The sequence below is a fragment of the Nymphaea colorata genome, chromosome 5 (assembly GCF_008831285.2).
Source record: "Nymphaea colorata isolate Beijing-Zhang1983 chromosome 5, ASM883128v2, whole genome shotgun sequence".
NCBI classification, from domain to species: domain Eukaryota; kingdom Viridiplantae; phylum Streptophyta; class Magnoliopsida; order Nymphaeales; family Nymphaeaceae; genus Nymphaea; species Nymphaea colorata.
The window spans coordinates 23772562-23790232 of record NC_045142.1 but is presented as its reverse complement, the minus strand read 5'-3'; the positions used below and the strand labels follow the sequence as shown (position 1 = coordinate 23790232).

The 17671-nt window shown below is 39.1% G+C and overlaps 1 protein-coding gene across 1 annotated transcript in view; it reads left to right on the top strand.

Moving 5' to 3' along the window:
* The first annotated feature begins 1850 nt into the window (after nt 1-1850).
* Nucleotides 1851-17671, top strand: part of LOC116254205 (vacuolar protein sorting-associated protein 51 homolog) — a 30943-nt gene continuing 15122 nt past the window's right edge. Inside the window, exons 1-8 of the mRNA XM_031629411.2 lie at nt 1851-2120; nt 3893-4032; nt 5434-5488; nt 5567-5674; nt 6956-7054; nt 7170-7247; nt 8191-8268; nt 10254-10418. Of these exons, the coding sequence (XP_031485271.1) occupies nt 1956-2120; nt 3893-4032; nt 5434-5488; nt 5567-5674; nt 6956-7054; nt 7170-7247; nt 8191-8268; nt 10254-10418 (888 nt within the window). The 5' untranslated portion in view covers nt 1851-1955. The remainder of the gene's footprint in view (nt 2121-3892; nt 4033-5433; nt 5489-5566; nt 5675-6955; nt 7055-7169; nt 7248-8190; nt 8269-10253; nt 10419-17671) is intronic.

The window sequence follows — 17671 nt, the reverse complement described above, 5'->3', positions numbered from 1 at the left end:
CAGGAAATTTTTTCTATAACTTTCAAAATTTTATGGGAGCCAAGTTATTTTTTTTTTTTTAAATGCCAAGTAACATTTTCTTTTTTAACTCAAGAGGCCATTGATCTCTCCCACCGGTGGCGGAGTTAGAAAAACTAGTTGGTGGGACACTTGTTTATAAACATTTATATATGGAGGGACACTAAATATTAAAATTTTCAACGTGAAAATAAAAGAATTTTGAAGAGCTGATGTGGTCAGTTGCTCACAGCCCACATGTGGCTACACCAAAAAAGAAAAAAAAAAAAGTGGTGTTTGATTAGGTAAGATTAAGATGATGGAAATGTATCAGACTACAAATCACAGACGGTTGCTTGAGTAGACGTTTAAGCTCTAACATCTAACAGCGTGTTTAACCCTTTGCAGCAGGTATTTCAATTTCTTGAAAAAAAAAAAAAAAAAACTTTTTAGTCCTTTCACTTTAACCCTTGCAAAGGGCTCTCCGTTCTTCCAACAAAGGGCACTTCAGTCATTTTGCTTAGGGAATGGCAAGCAGCATGGGACCCTTGATTCCCAACAAAGGTTTTTGCTTGGAAGACGCACGAACAACGGATTACATCAACGATATGTAATTTTTATATTTTAAAAATCATGGATACATGTTAAGGTTTAATCTCTTGATGAGACTCGTGAATTTTGTGGCATTCGAAAAATTCAAATCCATGTAATTTTTTAAGGCAGAGCCGGTTATATGTTAGGTCCCTAACACGAGACAATGTTTTGTGGATTAAAATGACAAAAATACCTCTATGGTAAGCCAGAGGACCCCATATGTTAAGATAAAAATGGTATTTCATAAATACATTTTTATAGAAGACAGAAAATACCTCTCTCTAATGAAATGGTAGAACATGAATTCCCGTGTCAACCAGCTAATATGGAATTTGACCTATAGGTTAAGGTGTGCATTGTCTAATAATAATTCATTCGGTTCTTGGACCTATGTTATCAAAGTGCTTCTATATAGTTACTATATAGTTAAGGAAAATTGAATGTTATAGGCATTTATATTTTTGCAACGCGGCAGGGCTGCGAGTCGTTGCTATCGTTGACACCGACGCAGCTCAGGACCCCGAAAGTAGGGGGAATGAGGGGGCCTTCGGGCCTTTTTCGGATGGTAAGGTCGGACATTAATCTTTTTTTTTTTTTTTTCTCTCTCTCTTTCTCTCTCTCTATCTCTCTCTATATATATATATATAAATTGAATGGTGACTTTGGTTTTGTAAAGTTAGACAGTCATCTAATGGATTCAAAGTGATGGGTATTTTTATTATTTAGTATTAATTTATATTTTTTTATTATTTTTCTCTAACCATCCATCAGTTTTACTTGGATGTTTTGATTATATATATGGTTGAATGACTTTAAATAGCTAGAATCAAGATGCACTCACTTTATATATATATATATTAGTTAACTACATTACATTTTTTTTGAAAAAAAAATGTGAGTAGATCATACTTAAAAGTGTTATATGAACATATATCACCTTTTCCAAATCATCTGACACTTTCATGTTTGCTCATAATACCCAAATAAATACAAGATTGTTTTTTAAGACAGAGTAAGTTGTTTTTGCCATAACAACTGATGACAGCTGGTCCATTTTCGTAGGGTGAAATACCATTATACCCAAGTCATCCTCTTTAAAGCTAATAGCAATGTTGTATTTACCACTTTAACGTGCAAGAAAAGGATGAATGTGAAAATTACCAAAACGTTAAGCTTGAACATGCAAAATAGGTGATACGGTGGGAATATTCTGAAATATATTTGTTTTTCTACTCGGCTATATGCAAGGAGCGGTGGGGTTAAAGTCTGAGTCACTCCGTATTACTGGAGAGCCGGTCCGGTGACGCCCGTTTGCTGCAGAGGGAAACCGACTGGCAGAGAGAGAGAGAGAGAGAGGAGGAGGAATGGATGTCGATCTGCCAATGGACGACAAAGCAAGGAAGATGAGGGAGTTACTATCGAGTTTTTACTCGCCGGAGGCCTCGATCGGCAAGGCCTCATTGAGATCGCCCACGGTCGACCCAATCGACTCCCCGTCCTTTGATCTTGATCTCTACATGACTAATTTGGTAGGTACATTTCGATCGTTGTCTAATCGTCATTGTTTCTCTTACATCTGTCCTTTTGGGTTGGAATTTGATAGCTCGGGCTCAAAATTTGTCGAGATTGACCGCGTATGTTATAGAGACATGCATAATGTGGTACGACATTTGTGTCTGACCGAGATAAGTGCTTTCTGTCCGTCATGTTTTCTGTTTTTGGGCGTGCTTTGATTGCGGAATTATTTTCTTGCTGAAATTCTGTTCTGGTTATCCTCGTGATTTTGGGTGATGGTCTGTTATCGGGCAACGGATTGTTTGATCAGGACTCAATCCATAAGGATTTTGTTTGTAGTCGAACTTAAGGACTGAGGTTCGTGATGTTTTTGTTCAAAATTAGGTTTCCTTATATGATTCTTGGTGGTATCCTGAGTTCCAGACTTCTAGTTCAGGCGTCGTCAGAGAGTTGATGATGTATGGTGTCATATTTTGCTTGATCGGTAATGCTATGAGTTTGGATCATGGACAATCTTATGAGAAGATTAGGTGTTTAGCGATTACTATGTTTTCGTGTTCTCTTTTATGATTCTGGTTTAGTGGTAACTATGGGACAACTTCTTGCCGCAGTTTTCTTTGCATGATCATATTCCTGATGTTAGGGTATGATTTTGTTTGCCGGCTCATATTAGTGTGTAATTGGCTGTTCTATCATCCATTGCTTGCAGAATTGGTAATGGTTTTCTGCTTTAGGATTTGTTATGCATCTGCTGATGTTGGGTTTGATGTTTTGTTTTGCAAGGTTCATCTCAGTTAGAGATATCTTGTGAGTCTTTCTGAAAGTTATGTGTTGTCTTCACTCTTAATTGTTGTCTCATTATACAATCTTTTGCGAAACCGCCCTTCTTATTTAGTTTTTGAACTTAGTTTCTGTTTAGCTAGTAAGAGAAGGAGTAAGTTTTCTTATTGATATTGAGTAAATGAAAATGATATATTATATAATGAAAGGTTGTTGTGTGCAAAGGAAGAAACCCGTGCAAACTGTGAACTACTGTTTGATTGCTGAAGTGTCTTCTTTCCGGCCTGATTTAAGCATTACCATGGTGTTGGTGATAGGTCTTATGTCGTTAAAGAATTATCAACCCTGTCAAAATCAGGGATCTGAATGGTTATTGTGAGTCAAATGTTTGCTTAGTTTCTCCTGCGTTACTTGTGTCCTCTTCCATAAGAGGAGCGCATGCTAGCCAGCTAACCCCACTGAGTCATGTGCTGCCCCTTTCCTCCATGAAGCAGTCACTCACCTTCCTCCTCTGCAACTGCCTCTTCTCCTCCACCTTCCTTGAGGACTGCCCTCCATTGCTTCTTCTCCTTACCTTCCCTTTGCACTGGATCCAGGGCTTTTTTAGCTAAGTTTGTCTTTAAGGCATGTGGATGTTTGTTTATTGCTACCTTGGTGGTGCATTCTTTGCCAAAATAGGCCATGTTATGCATTCTTGTTGAATTTCCATCTTGATTTAGACAACCAATATAACTGTTGGTGTAATGGTCCTTCAGCACTTAGAGTCTGACTGTCGGCTCCTCTTCTTTATGCTGTTTGTTTTCAGATTTTTTTCATAATTATTTCTTAATTAAGCCTGCGTTATTCTGCTATATGCTCACGTGCTTCAACTTGCACTTATTTCCTCCATAGATTGATTTGGTCTTCTATGACTGGTTTGTCCACACGGGAGTGATGGGTTATTTTTATCAGGATTTTACTTTTTGCTAGTATGAATAAATGTCTGGTCTATTATTATTTTTTGCAGATACAGAAGTCAAATTTGGAGGCTCTCCTTCAAAAACATGTAGAAATGGCAGCGGAAATCAAAAATCTGGACACTGACCTACAAATGCTAGTGTATGAAAACTACAATAAGTTCATTGGTGCCACTGACACGATCAGACGGTGAGGGTAACCATTCTGGTTGAAGGATCTAATACTAAATTACTAATCCAAAGCACTTTTAAGCTTTTTTTCCTAAACTCTGCATGAGATAAAGAGACTTGCATTCTGTTATTCTATATACACTAATAGGAATTGTCTACATATGGCACAAACCAAATTTGCATTGATGATACCGAAGGTCCTTTCCATAATTGCCTTTCTTTTCCATAACTCTTTTTTCCAGCAGCTCTCTTCCTCAAGCCATTCCACTCCACTAGAAAGAGTGTATTGACTTCCTTTTTGTCATTCTATGTACACTTGTAAGAATTTGTTTCCTTATAACATGAATAATGTAATTTAGTTTTTGTATTTATTGCAAATGTGTCCTTGAATTTTCTCAGTTTTTTCTTATTTGGATAGATGCAATTTGAATATGTACGAGGGAAAAGGTGAACCCACAAGCTCCAAAAGAAACTTGCACATAGAATAATCCACATACCATTCTCCCTATTGATTTTGTCTAATGCACATTTTAGATAGAGCTGTCAACAAAGTTGTTGCACCTGTAGTTAATTTTGAACTTTGAGTTTTCACTTGTTTTCCAAATTATTGTTTTTGCCTTCATTTGGAGGGTGATAAGTTGCTAACAATCAACTTTGATACTGGGAAAAATTTGTTTTGTGACACTCGATATGAATAGTTTTTGAATCTCATGTAGTTCCAAAGTCATATGGATGTGGGGAAAGGTCTCTTAACCCACAGCGGTGTATGTACAGGGACACATCCCTGATATGCCTTGAAATGGGCCCTCTAAAGGAGGGTTTTCAGGGGGAGAAAAAGAGAGAAGGGAGGTGGGGGGGAGGAGGGGAGGGAGAGAGAGAGAGAGAGAGCATACCTGGTGGTTGTGAGAGAGGGAAAGTTGGGGGGACTGTAGCATCCCTTTCTTGCTGTTTCTTTCTAACCTTCTGAAATTTCTCTTCAAGGCCATTAAATTTATTGATATCATGAGAGCAAACTTAAATTTTTAAAATTTGCAAATTAATACGACAAAATTATAAATTTCTCAAAGTTTTGCTTTTAGATACATATATAAATATGTACAAATATATATACCATCCTGTCTCCCCATACCCATGTTTTCTAAGATTGTTGCGTTCGTACATCTGTCATGGTAACCATACCCACACCCGTACTGGTACCCATCTGACTTAGTGGTTCACACTAGTGGAGGTAGATAAATTTCCTTCACCTTAGTTTTTCATTTACTAAAATTTCAGGCATTGAGTTTGATCCGATAATTACTTCCACTAAGTACTTGTATTTTTCCTTATTGGTCTTTCTGCTTTTCAGATTAAATATTGTATTTACATAGCCTCTCTGTAGCTTTATTTTGAATATGATGATAATTCTGTGAATTGATAGGATGAAAACAAACATTGTTGTGATGGAATCAAACATGGAGAAGCTCCTTGAGAAGGTTTGCTGACAGAAAAATATGTGATTGTTATCTTTGTTGTTGAACCATGACTAGAAGATACAAATATACATCTTGCAGATAATGTCTGTCCAAGCTGAAAGTGATCGTGTGAATACATCTCTTTTTGAAAAGAGAGGTCATATTGAGAAACTGAATCGCACTCGAAGCCTTTTACGTCAAGTTCAGGTGATCCATTTATGAATCTTATTATTGGATATATCTTGTTTAAGTTTTTTCTTTTCCCTAGTATTTGCAATTCCTATCTTTGTTGAACTATTTGGGTGGAGTCTGAATGTTGGTATTTAAGATCAGCTAATTATCTGGTGTCTTAGTACGATCTGAAACTTAAATCGTTACATTTTGGCTCTAAAATTTTTTCATAAAAGTTTATCCGTTTCATCTGTGTGACCTGTTTCTGAATATATTTTGTCCTGCTTGTTATCTTTGGACTTTGCAAATTTGTCACTGCGGGACTATTTACATAGAGTTGAACTTTGACCTTCAAACATTTGAGGTCCACTAAGAAGCCAATGTCTTAACATGTATTTAAGACATAAATGATAAATCCTTTTCTCCTCCATTTTCCATCTTCTTCTCCTTGTACTTGTCTCCTTTCTCAAATTTTCCCCTTTGGTTTGTCAGACTATCTTGGCCTCTTGATGCTGCTAGTTTATATTTTCTTTTCCTGGTGGTGATTTGGAGGTGTCATGCTTGGAGTTCAAATATCTTAAATCCTCAAAATTCTATTGGATCATACATCGACTAATTGGTTAAACTTTACAGGGGTCATGCTAGTTTAAAGAACTGCATGGATTACAATGATTCCATATACAAAGCAAAATATTCAAAAGGTTTCATATAAAGAAGCAAAATATTCGAAAGGTGACTTGTAAAATATATTCACACAGGAAGAGTGGGCATGTGGAATCTCAGTAAATGGTACTGCCACATCAGAATATGAGATACATGGGACATTTTTTCTTCGTTCCCCTTCTCCTTTCCAGTTTTCATTGTGGCATCCTTTTTCCTGTTTGATATCATACAAATTGGAAAACATAAGCTTGAACTGAAAGTAGAGTTTTTCTTCTTTGGTTGTAATTTTTATTGAGTGCCAAATTTTGCATACCGAGTTGAAGTGCTATATAAGTTCATCGTGGGTGACGGGTTATTTGAAGTTTCTGCATGTGTTATTCATTGGGAACAAAACAAACTCTTTTTATGGCTTCGATTTCCACATAAGTGGCTGTACCCATATATTATGTGCGAACTTATTTTTATAGTTAAGCAAAGCCGAAAGAAAATGCGTGGGTTTGTCTCACTTTCAATTGTGTGTGAGGAGGATGAAAAGTTAAAGAATAGCTTGCCTATAGCTTTTGGTCATATGTTTAGTTGGAAATGAAAAAAAAAATGCTTTCTATCATTTTATGCTGCATCTTATTTACTAGGTTTTTTTCCTTTGCAAAGCAGTTTATATATGATCTTCCAACTCAACTAACAAAATGCATCAAAGCTGAAGCTTATGGAGATGCTGTGAGATATTACACTGGTGCAATGCCGATTCTGGAGGTTTACCTATTCTTGGCACTTTCATTTTGTTTCATTCACTATCTTTTTATGTGTGAGCTATCTCCTGCCATCATTCTGAAGATATAATGAAAGTTAATTTGTTATTTGAGGGCAGGCGTATGGTGATTCCTCTTTTCAAGATTGCAAGAGAGAGTCAGAATCTGCAATTAGTCAGATAGTAAAAAATCTTGAGGTAAACTGTTTTCTGTCAAAGTGTATGAAGATGCGTTTTTATAATGATGCATGTGCCTGCCACTCCTGCAGAGGTATCTAAATGAATAAAGAACTGAATAAGGTTCTCAACAATTCCATTATCATGTATTATTATGTGCTACAATCTTTTTAACCTTCTAAAAGTTTGTATATTCTGTAGTAAAAAAAAATCGTGAAGCTGGAATGAGAAATGGAGAAATATGTATTGGAGAGAATGAAATTAGTGAATAGAAGGATAAACTTTTTTTTTCCCTTTTGAAGATTAGAATGATGATACACAAATTGTTTTGTTTCCCGGTATGTTCTGTAAACAAGGGAACACCTCAAATTGGAAGAAAAGTGTCACACATCTGAAAGTTTTTCAAGTCACTTTAGAAATTTGTGAATTAATTTATTAAATATGCTTGTATGTTTGTTACTCTTCCGGTGAGGAGGGGGAGAGCAAGAAGAGGAGGGTGGATGATGCCAGGATGAAGGCATCATTGCCTGTGAGATTAAGGTATCCCTTTTTGTGCTTGGAAGGACAAAATCAAGATTTCAAGGTGTAATTATACAAAGAAACAGATTGCACTACCGAGTGTGTGCTTGGATAAATGATCATAAAGTCAAGATTTTTTATGTCACTGGCTCTCATAATGGGAATTATTTGCCTTTTCTTTTTTGGCTTCTACGAGTGTGCTAAGAATTCTCATGGTCAAACTCATCCACACACGTGGGAGAGATGTGTAAACAAGGTGCTGAGCTCTCTTTGAGAGATTGTGAGGCTGCAACTCAACACACAGGAATAAGAACCTATGCATGGAAATAAGAATTCTGAGTCTCATTTTCTTTCATTTCCAAACATAGTCTCAGTTCTTTTCATTTTTGTTTTTGTTTGCTTTGTTTTTCTCTTGACCTTTCATTTTTGGTTTTGCCATGTTTAGGCTAGGCTTTCTTCAGATTCTGAACCAGTGGAAGCAAGGGCGGAGGCTGTAGTACTTCTGAAGCAGTTGGGTTTTCCAGTATGTTAACAATTTGCTGGACTTAAATTCCCAGATCTTGCTGTAATAAGAATAACTTCAGATTGAGAAACAAGGTTTTATGTTGAAAATCTGTGTTCATGATGACATGTCTTCAACTAGTTGCCAATTGGTTTACCATTGGCAGGATAAAGTCAAATTGCTGCCATTGATGCTTTTCTCTTGCACTGGTGGATCAATATGCTATTTATATCATTGTCTGTTGACAGGTGCTTTGGCTTGTTTCTAGAACATGTTAAGATCATTGAAGATGTAGAACAGTGTGTGATTGCATGCATTGTGACCATGTGATTTACTTTGAAGGTTAATGGTACCGTTTCATCTGTGACCTAAGTCACATGGGTATGGGTATAGAGTCACTGGTATAGACAGTAACTTAGACAATATGGGGGGATATGGCAGGATATGTACATGTATATATGCAAAATAGCAGAAAAAAATCAAAATGAAACCAACATTTAAATACACAAGTGATATAAATAAAAACATTATATGTTAATGAACAATAACTCTAAAAAACAGAATGAAAACTGAGTTAGAAAAAATTAAATCAAATAAAATTAAGTAGTTTGCATCAGCTTCGAGCTAAAAAGTACCCAAGTGTATCCAAGTATCCACTTTAGGTGTGGGTATGGCAACATGGGTACATGGACCTTACTGAAGTACCCATGTGACTTAGTTTGTGACTTTGTTTGTTAGATGTCCAACTGGCAATGCGTATTCAGCTCTAGTTTATGCTGGTCAGCTACTTACTCAATACTCATGGAAAGGCAGTTGGAGTAACCGTTTTTTTTCCTGTTTATTGGCAATAAGTTCTGAGATATGCATATCTTCTGTTGCAAGGTTTGTTACTCATTCATGTCACTCTAATTTTAGCACATGGACGTAAAATTATTTGATGGATAGTTTTATCCAAGGAAAGCCGTGCAAGCTTTTATTACAGCTGAACCTATCTAGAGCCAATGGTCTTGCAACTTTTGTTGGCAAAGACCAAACCATATTTGTAGTGGTTTGGGTGGAGATCCTTTCATCAATGTGCCACCATTATCAACATATTGTCCTGATTGAATAAGCTATTTCACTGGTACAATCCTGGAGAACCCTACCATCACTGAGTTAGCATCAGAAAAGAGGTGAAAGCAATATTTTAGGCTACATTCATGTACATGTACTGGTAGGTTGATATTGGTTTTATCATTCTTCCTTTGTTTTTTTGGATTCTTGTTATAAAAAGCAGCTTACAAATTCATTGATTCTTTGTGTAATTTGCTTGTCTTTCTCATGATAAGGATACCATGGATTTGTGAATGGTAGTCAATGCCAGAACCATGCACATGCCTCTAAATTTCCAGTTAACGCAGAAGGGTTCATTTCTCTTTTTTCATCTGCAGACAAGGATGAGAGCTCTTATAGATTATCTGCCATTCAAAAAATACAAAGGCAGGCAGAAAGAAAAAGTGATTCAGGCTTCAGCCAATATCTTGGTGCTCTTTAGGAAGAATCACCAATCCATTGCTGTTCCTTTTTCATCTTCCAAATGATAAGATTTGGCATCAATGCTCAAAATATAAGTGATAAGACTGATGTTTTGACTGGATGTTATGTCATTTTCTAGTGATCTAATTTTGCGTTGTTTCTGTTTTCATCTTGTGAGCTGCATGTTGTGAATATGTGAGTCCATGCTTTCTGGTAGGCAATTAAGTTTACTCCCAAGTCCCAAGTTTTTCTTGTTTCCCTTTAAGTCTCATTGTGTTTTAGTAAATCAAATCTATTATGAAGAGTCTTGTTTCCTTGTCTGCATCTCTGGCGTTTGTTGTCTTCTAGTTGACAGTTGAACTTCCAGTTTTTCTCTTTAATTTTGTTAGTACTTATTTATGAATTGGATAAATTCCAAACAAAAAAGGGGCTTCTTTCCTTACTTTTTTTCTCCGAAGGTTCATTGTCTTTATTTTTCTGTTTGTTGGCAGGTAGACAGCTTAAAAACAAAACTACTCGAGGAGAAGTTGGACCATTTCGTGGCTGAACTTCAGAAAGAAACTAAAGAGCACACTCCTGCTTTAGATGGTCCTGCCAAAGCTGGACGCCTTTCTGATTCTTCTAGACAGGGTTCTTCAAAAAACAGCAATGACCAGGTACTCAAGTCTTGAATTTCGAAAGTGATTTATCATGACCAAGAAAGTTCTTGTTCAATGTTTTATAAGGAATTTCGCTTATGCTCAAAATGTTGTTGTGGAAGCCAGATTCTAATAATCTGTTTGTTTGATGCTGGTCATGAAACGGTGGTTGAGGATGTTGCTTTGCACCTTGATTCTTGATTGACTTTTTATTGGAAGATACACCTGTGGTTGTTCTTTCATAGTGTGGGCATTGCTTATGAACATGTTATGGAGTGCTTAGGGATGCCGATTGCCAACGTCTCCTTCAGAATGAGGCAAGAATAAAAAATTAAAAATATCCAGAAGATAAATACAAAAAAATGAAGATACAATTCTATACATACAAAAAAAAGTGAAGAATACAAATTTGACCTATGTACAATTATTTATGCACACAAATACATTTACAAACTTAGTCATATATGCAAAGAACACATATGAATACAGTGTATATATGTGTGTGTGTGTGTAGATGTATATATACACACACATAGATATATACATATACCCCACTGGAATATATACAAGTACTTACAAATACTTTCTAAGCTCCTGTGCATCATGTGCAACCCTAGAAAAGCAAGGTGTTTACGTATAAACAATAAGAGTAGGTTTTGTGGAAGTATCTTGTTCCAAAATCTAGGAAAGTTTTGACCATTGTCCTGGTTGTATTTCATGTTTGTTAAAAAGTGTTAGGTGGAGCCTAGACGCTTTAAGTGGTAAAAGGAAAAAAAAAATATAGAACTAATAAAATGCAATACTAAATATTATATTTAGTCACACACACACACACACACACACACATATATAGAGGTACAGGTACAAACCATTTCAAAAATCTTGGGTGCGGATATATATATATATATATAACAAAGAAAAACTTACTAAGAAATGATAAACAAGTAAACAACATAAAAATATCTATGACAAGTAAACAACATTGAACATATATAACAACATAAACAAGTAAACAACATATGATAGAAGATATATACCAACGGCTTTTGCAACAGTGTGTTTAAGAAACCTATGAAAAACTTTAAGCATATGGACAAAATACATATTAATCTCAAAGTCTTCTGTTGCATATATTGCAAAGTTGCAATGAAATGAGGAAAATCGCATCTATCAAACAACTGAGCAGCCCCTTAGACAGTCAAATACGAACCATAATTCAACATCGTGGAACTGCAATCTAAGTGCTAAATGCTGAAATAGAACTGGTAGTTACAGAAAATAACATAGGAACATGCACAGACGCACGATTATCTGAAAAAAAAAAGGTTGCATATTGTTGACGGGTTTTGTTGTTCGGGTCCGGATCCGTACCCGATCCGGTTTGTCCTAATGAGGACTACTTATACTTCTGTAAACCCTAATCTTTGTGTTAATGAAGTGTTGAAGAGAGAGAGTGTCTGGAGGCTAGTGGGCACCAGACCTCCTCACCCGTGGTTTTTCTTCCCTCGAGTCGAGGGTTTTCCACGTTACATCCGTGTGCTTTCTTCTTCTCTCGTGCACATTTTGTTTCTACATGGTATCAGAGCCGTCGGACTTGGAGAAAACAAAATCTGTTTTTTATTCTATGGTTGTGAAGTTCCAACCCTGACTGCCGCCGCCGCTACCACCGTCGCCGTCGCTACCACCACCGCCGCCGCTGCCCTTGCTGCGCCGCCGCTGCCCTTGCTGCGCCGCCGCTGCCCTGGCCGTGACCGTGACCACCGCCGCTGTCGCCGCACCGTGGCCGTGACCGTGACCGCCGCCGCTGCCCTTGCTGCCCCGCCGTGGCTGTGACCGCTGCTGCGTCGCTGGTGTCGTGACTGTCGACGCCAACGTCTCTGCTGACGCCTCCGCCGCCGCGGACATCCGACGTCGTCGCCTCTTCTCGGCGCGCGCTGCCAAGCGCGGCCCTCTGCTTCCGCCGCGTCCTGCTGCTTCCGCAGCTCCCGCCACTTCCGCCGTTGATCCCCGACTGCGTCATCTCACCTCTTCTCTCGGTTGCTGCTGTGTGTGTTCTTTGGCAGCCACTTCTACCTCGTGATCATGGCTGACTCGTCTTCTTCTTCAGTCAACACTACTCTGCCTGATGTTGTGTCTGCGCGGACTGATCATGTACCGGTTCAGGTTACCACCATTCAACTTACCAAGGAGAACTATTCCCGATGGTCTGCTGCGATTACCATGGGGATTGCTGGGCGAGGACGCATTGCCTATGTGAATGGGAGAAAGGTTGAACCTGCTGCAGATAGTCTGGCTTGGGATACATGGTTTCTTGAAGACAACCAGGTCAAAACCTGGATTGTCAATTCAGTGTCCCCGGATATCCAACCCCTCATTCTTCGTAAGAAGACTGCAAGGGATATGTGGATTATTTTGGAGCAGATGTATGGCCAAAAGAAAAGGAAAGTTCGTGTGTATCAACTTATGAAGGATGTGTATTCCCTGCGACAAGGTGCTCTCTCGGTTGCAGACTTTTATGCAGCATTAAAATCTAAGTGGGAGGACCTTGACTATCACTCTGATATTCCATGGAGGTGTCCTCACGACCAGATGCAGTACATGACTGATAAATGGGAAAACAGGGTATTCCTTTTCTTATCCGGACTGAATGATGACTTTGAAAATATAAGGGGTCAGATTCTTAACTCTGACGAATCATTTAGTATTGAAGATGTCTATTCCCGTGTTGAAGCTGAAGAACAGAGAAGGCTGCTCTCTAGTGGACGAAAGGGGGAAGAACAGTCTGCCTATGTTAGCCGTGCCCCTGTTGGAACTCCTCGTTCTTCCCGAAAATGTACTCATTGCAAAAAACTTGGTCATACTAGGGATTTTTGTTGGGACCTGTATCCAGAGAAGAAGGATAATAGGGGGAGGTCTTCGAGTGGGAAGAAGCCTGTATCGTCTGCAACAAGTCTGAGTGATGGGAAAGGTTCTATTTCTGCAGAGCAGATTCGTGAGCTACGAGCATATTTGAGCAAGATTGATGTTGGTCAGGCAGATACACCAGATGAGGTGAAGATCAATCAGGCATTGGCTGTTTCAGGGGGAGAAGGTACTTCTTCTATGGGTGAATGGATTGTTGACAGCGGTGCCACTCATCACATGACTGGCAACCCCAAGCTTTTCCATGACTACAAGCTATCCTCGGGAAAGGAACGTGTGTCCCTTGCCGATGGTTCCTTTACTTCAGTGGCAGGGAAAGGGAGTCTTTCCTTGTTAAATAATTTTTTAGTTCATGATGCCTTACATGTTCCTCATCTTCCCTTAAATTTGTTATCTGTTAGTAAGATTACCAAGGAACTGAAGTGTGAGCTTATATTTTCTGAAAAACGTTGTGTTTTGCAGGACTTGGTGACAGGGAAGAGGATTGGGATTGGTTTGGTGTCTGATGGGCTGTATCGGCTTCCTATACGCGTTGTCACAGCTCTTATGTCAGCAGTCTGCAGAACAGAGAAGAAGGAGGAAGAGTGTCGTCAGTTATTTTTGTTTTGGCATGAACGCCTTGGTCATCTCCCATTTGGGATTTTGCAACATTTGTTCCCTGAACTATGTTCTAGTTTAAACATTTCCATGTTATCATGTGATGTGTGTCAGTTTGCGAAGCATGTTAGAGCTTCTTATCCAATTTCAAATAGTCGTTCTAATAAAGCTTTCTCCTTGGTTCATTCTGATGTGTGGGGGCCTTCGGGCATTCATTCTCGTGGTGGTTTTCAATACTTTATAACCTTTATAGATGATTATTCAAGATGTACCTTTGTGTATTTGTTGAAAGATCGTAGTGAGGTGCCTCACATTATTGAAACTTTCATCCTCCTAGTGGAAAACCAATATGGACATTCTGTCAAGACTTTTCGGTCTGATAATGCTCGTGAATATCTGTGTCTCACTGTTGAAGAATTCTTTCGAAAGAGGGGGATTGTTCATGAGACATCCTGTAGTTATACCCCCCCTCAAAATGGGGTTGCTGAGAGGAAAAATCGTCAGTTGCTCAATGTCACCCGAGCCATACTGTTCCAAAGACATCTCCCAAAATACTATTGGGGTGATGCAATCCTTACTAGTGTCTACTTGATTAATCGCATGCCCACTCGTGTGCTAAAGGGTCGTACTCCATACTCTATGCTTCCAGGGAGTAGTCAACCTTTTCATCTTCCTCCTCGAGTCTTTGGATGTGTGTGTTTCATACATAACCACAGCCCCAATGTAAAAAAACTTGATCCCAAATCTATTAAGGGCGTCTTTCTTGGGTATTCTTCCACTCAAAAAGGTTATAAATGTCTAGATCCTACCACTGGTCGTCTTCACATTACCAAAGATGTCACATTCTTGGAACATGTTTCCTATTTTGGTGAGAATTCTCTTCAGGGGGAGAAATTGATGTCTAAGGAAGAGTATTCTCCCACACAGGAAATTCAGTTTACAGACTTTATGGATTACAGGCGTGAAGAGAATCCTGTTGCCAAGGTGCTTGGCAAAGATGAAGATGGCAAAGATGAAGAGGGGACGACTACTGATGTACATGAACAGGAGAAGGAGGGAGAGCATCCTTTGGTGACAGAACAAGAGGGTAATCGTATGTTTGGACAGGTGTATTCCAGGAGAAGAGCTTGTACTGACAAGGTGATTGATGATGAGGAGGTTACACCGAATCCCAATCCTACTTCTTCCTTGGATGATCCAAGTCGTGTTCAGAAGCAAGATGTTGGAAAAGAAAAGGAGGATCTTCCTATTGCCTTGAGAAAGGGGGTCAGGTCATGTACCCAGCACCCTATTGGTAACTTCGTATCTTACTCTAGATTGAGCACTGACTATAAATGTTTTGTATCCTCCTTGGCTGTGGTTGTGATTCCCAGGAATGCTACAGAGGCTCAGGGTGACACTAAGTGGTCTCATGCAATGAAAGAAGAGATGGAAGCTTTAGACAGAAATCAGACATGGGAGGTGGTTGATATTCCTGAAGCAGCCCACTTGGTTGGGTCGAAGTGGGTCTACACTGTTAAGTACAAACCAGATGGTAGCATTGAAAGGTACAAAGCACGATTGGTGGCCAAGGGGTTCAGTCAGAAATATGGGATCGACTACTTAGAGACGTTTGCTCCTGTTGCAAAGATGAAGACTGTTAGAGTTATTATTTCATTGGCGGTGCTGAAGGGTTGGGAGATGTGCCAACTTGATGTAAAAAATGCCTTTCTCAATGGAGATCTCGAAGAGGAAGTGTACATGTGCATGCCACCAGGTTTTGAGAAGCCTGGAAAATGTTGTAAATTGAAGAAAGCTTTGTATGGGCTGAAACAGTCTCCCCGAGCATGGTTTGAACGGCTCAGACTTGTTATGAAGAAACATGGCTACAAACAAGGAAATGGAGATCATACCCTGTTTGTAAAGAGAAGAGAGAGTAAAGTTACTCTACTATTGGTTTATGTTGATGATATGATTGTTACAGGTGATGATAAGGAAGAGATAGCAAGATTAAAGGGTTTACTATCTACTGAATTCGATCTAAAAGATCTTGGTAAGCTGAAGTATTTTCTGGGTATTGAAATTGCTAGATCAGGTACAACTCTTGCACTTAGTCAAAGGAAGTATACCCTGGATCTACTAAAGGAGACAGGAAAACTGGGATGCAGACCAGCCTCTACTCCTATAGATGCTGGGCATAAACTTGGTAGCAAAGATGGAGAACTGTTGGGTGAAGAAGCTAAAGGGAGATATCAACGTCTAGTTGGCAAACTGATTTATCTCACTCTGACTAGACCTGATATCACATTTGCTGTAAATGTGATGAGCCAGTTCATGCATGCACCTACAGATATGCACTTGAAGGCTGTAGATAGAATTTTGTGCTACTTGAAGAAGAATCCCGGAAAGGGACTTCTATATGTGCAACAAAGATCTATTGAAGTTGAAGGGTATTCTGATGCAGACTGGGCAGGCTGTGTTGACACCAGAAGATCTACTTCAGGATACTGCGTCTACTTGGGGGGAAATTTGGTTGTTTGGAGAAGCAAGAGACAAGATGTGTGTTCCCGCTCGAGTGCAGAGGCTGAATATAGGGCTGTGGCTACTGGGGTATCAGAATTGTTATGGCTGAAGATCTTACTGACAGATATTGGAATAGAGATTGAAGGGCCTATGAGGATGTATTGTGATAATAAGTCTGCAATTAACTTGGCTAACAACCCGGTTCTTCATGATCGAACAAAGCATGTGGAGATCGACCGTCACTTCATCAGAGAAAGAATTGATGCTAAGGAATTAACGCTACCTTACATGAAGTCTGAAGACCAAACTGCTGATGTCCTAACCAAGGCCTTAAGTGTAACTCCATTTGAGAGAAATGTATCCAAGTTGGGCATGTTTGATATGTATGCCCAACTTGAGGGGGAGTGTTGACGGGTTTTGTTGTTCGGGTCCGGATCCGTACCCGATCCGGTTTGTCCTAATGAGGACTACTTATACTTCTGTAAACCCTAATCTTTGTGTTAATGAAGTGTTGAAGAGAGAGAGTGTCTGGAGGCTAGTGGGCACCAGACCTCCTCACCCGTGGTTTTTCTTCCCTCGAGTCGAGGGTTTTCCACGTTACATCCGTGTGCTTTCTTCTTCTCTCGTGCACATTTTGTTTCTACACATATAAATGTAAAAAGAGAAAGGGCAGACAATATGATATTTGAAGAAGAAAAAGAAGAATAGTTGATGCAAGTCATAGAAGAAGGGCAAATGATTCTAAACCTGCTGTTGGAAGTAAACGGATAGACTGCTGGACGGCGGGAGACTGATTAAAAAAAGAAGCTTAAATATGAAGCTTTAACAAAAAATGCCCAAATCAGTTGACGGAGAAGTCGCTGAACAACAGCAGCTGCATCGCCCTTCGCTAGAGAGATTGCCTCTTGCCGGAAAATGCCGGAAGCTAGTCGACGGAGCAGCCAACATTGCCGGAGAACTCCACATGCACTACTGCAGTGAGTAATACATAGAACCCTTGACAAAAGTCGAGGGTTTGCATTTTGTTTTAAAGTAAAAAAAAAAGCCCTAATTTAAAGACATATTTGGACTCGATCAACTTTGAACAAGTGCAAAAATGCCAGATACGTACCCAGATACGTTGACCATACCCGGTATGGTCACACACGTACCCGAGCCGCGCCCAAGTGCGGACCGGTACTGGTACAGCTCTCCGTGCGACAGATACATATACATATATATATATATATATATATATATATAGAGAGAGA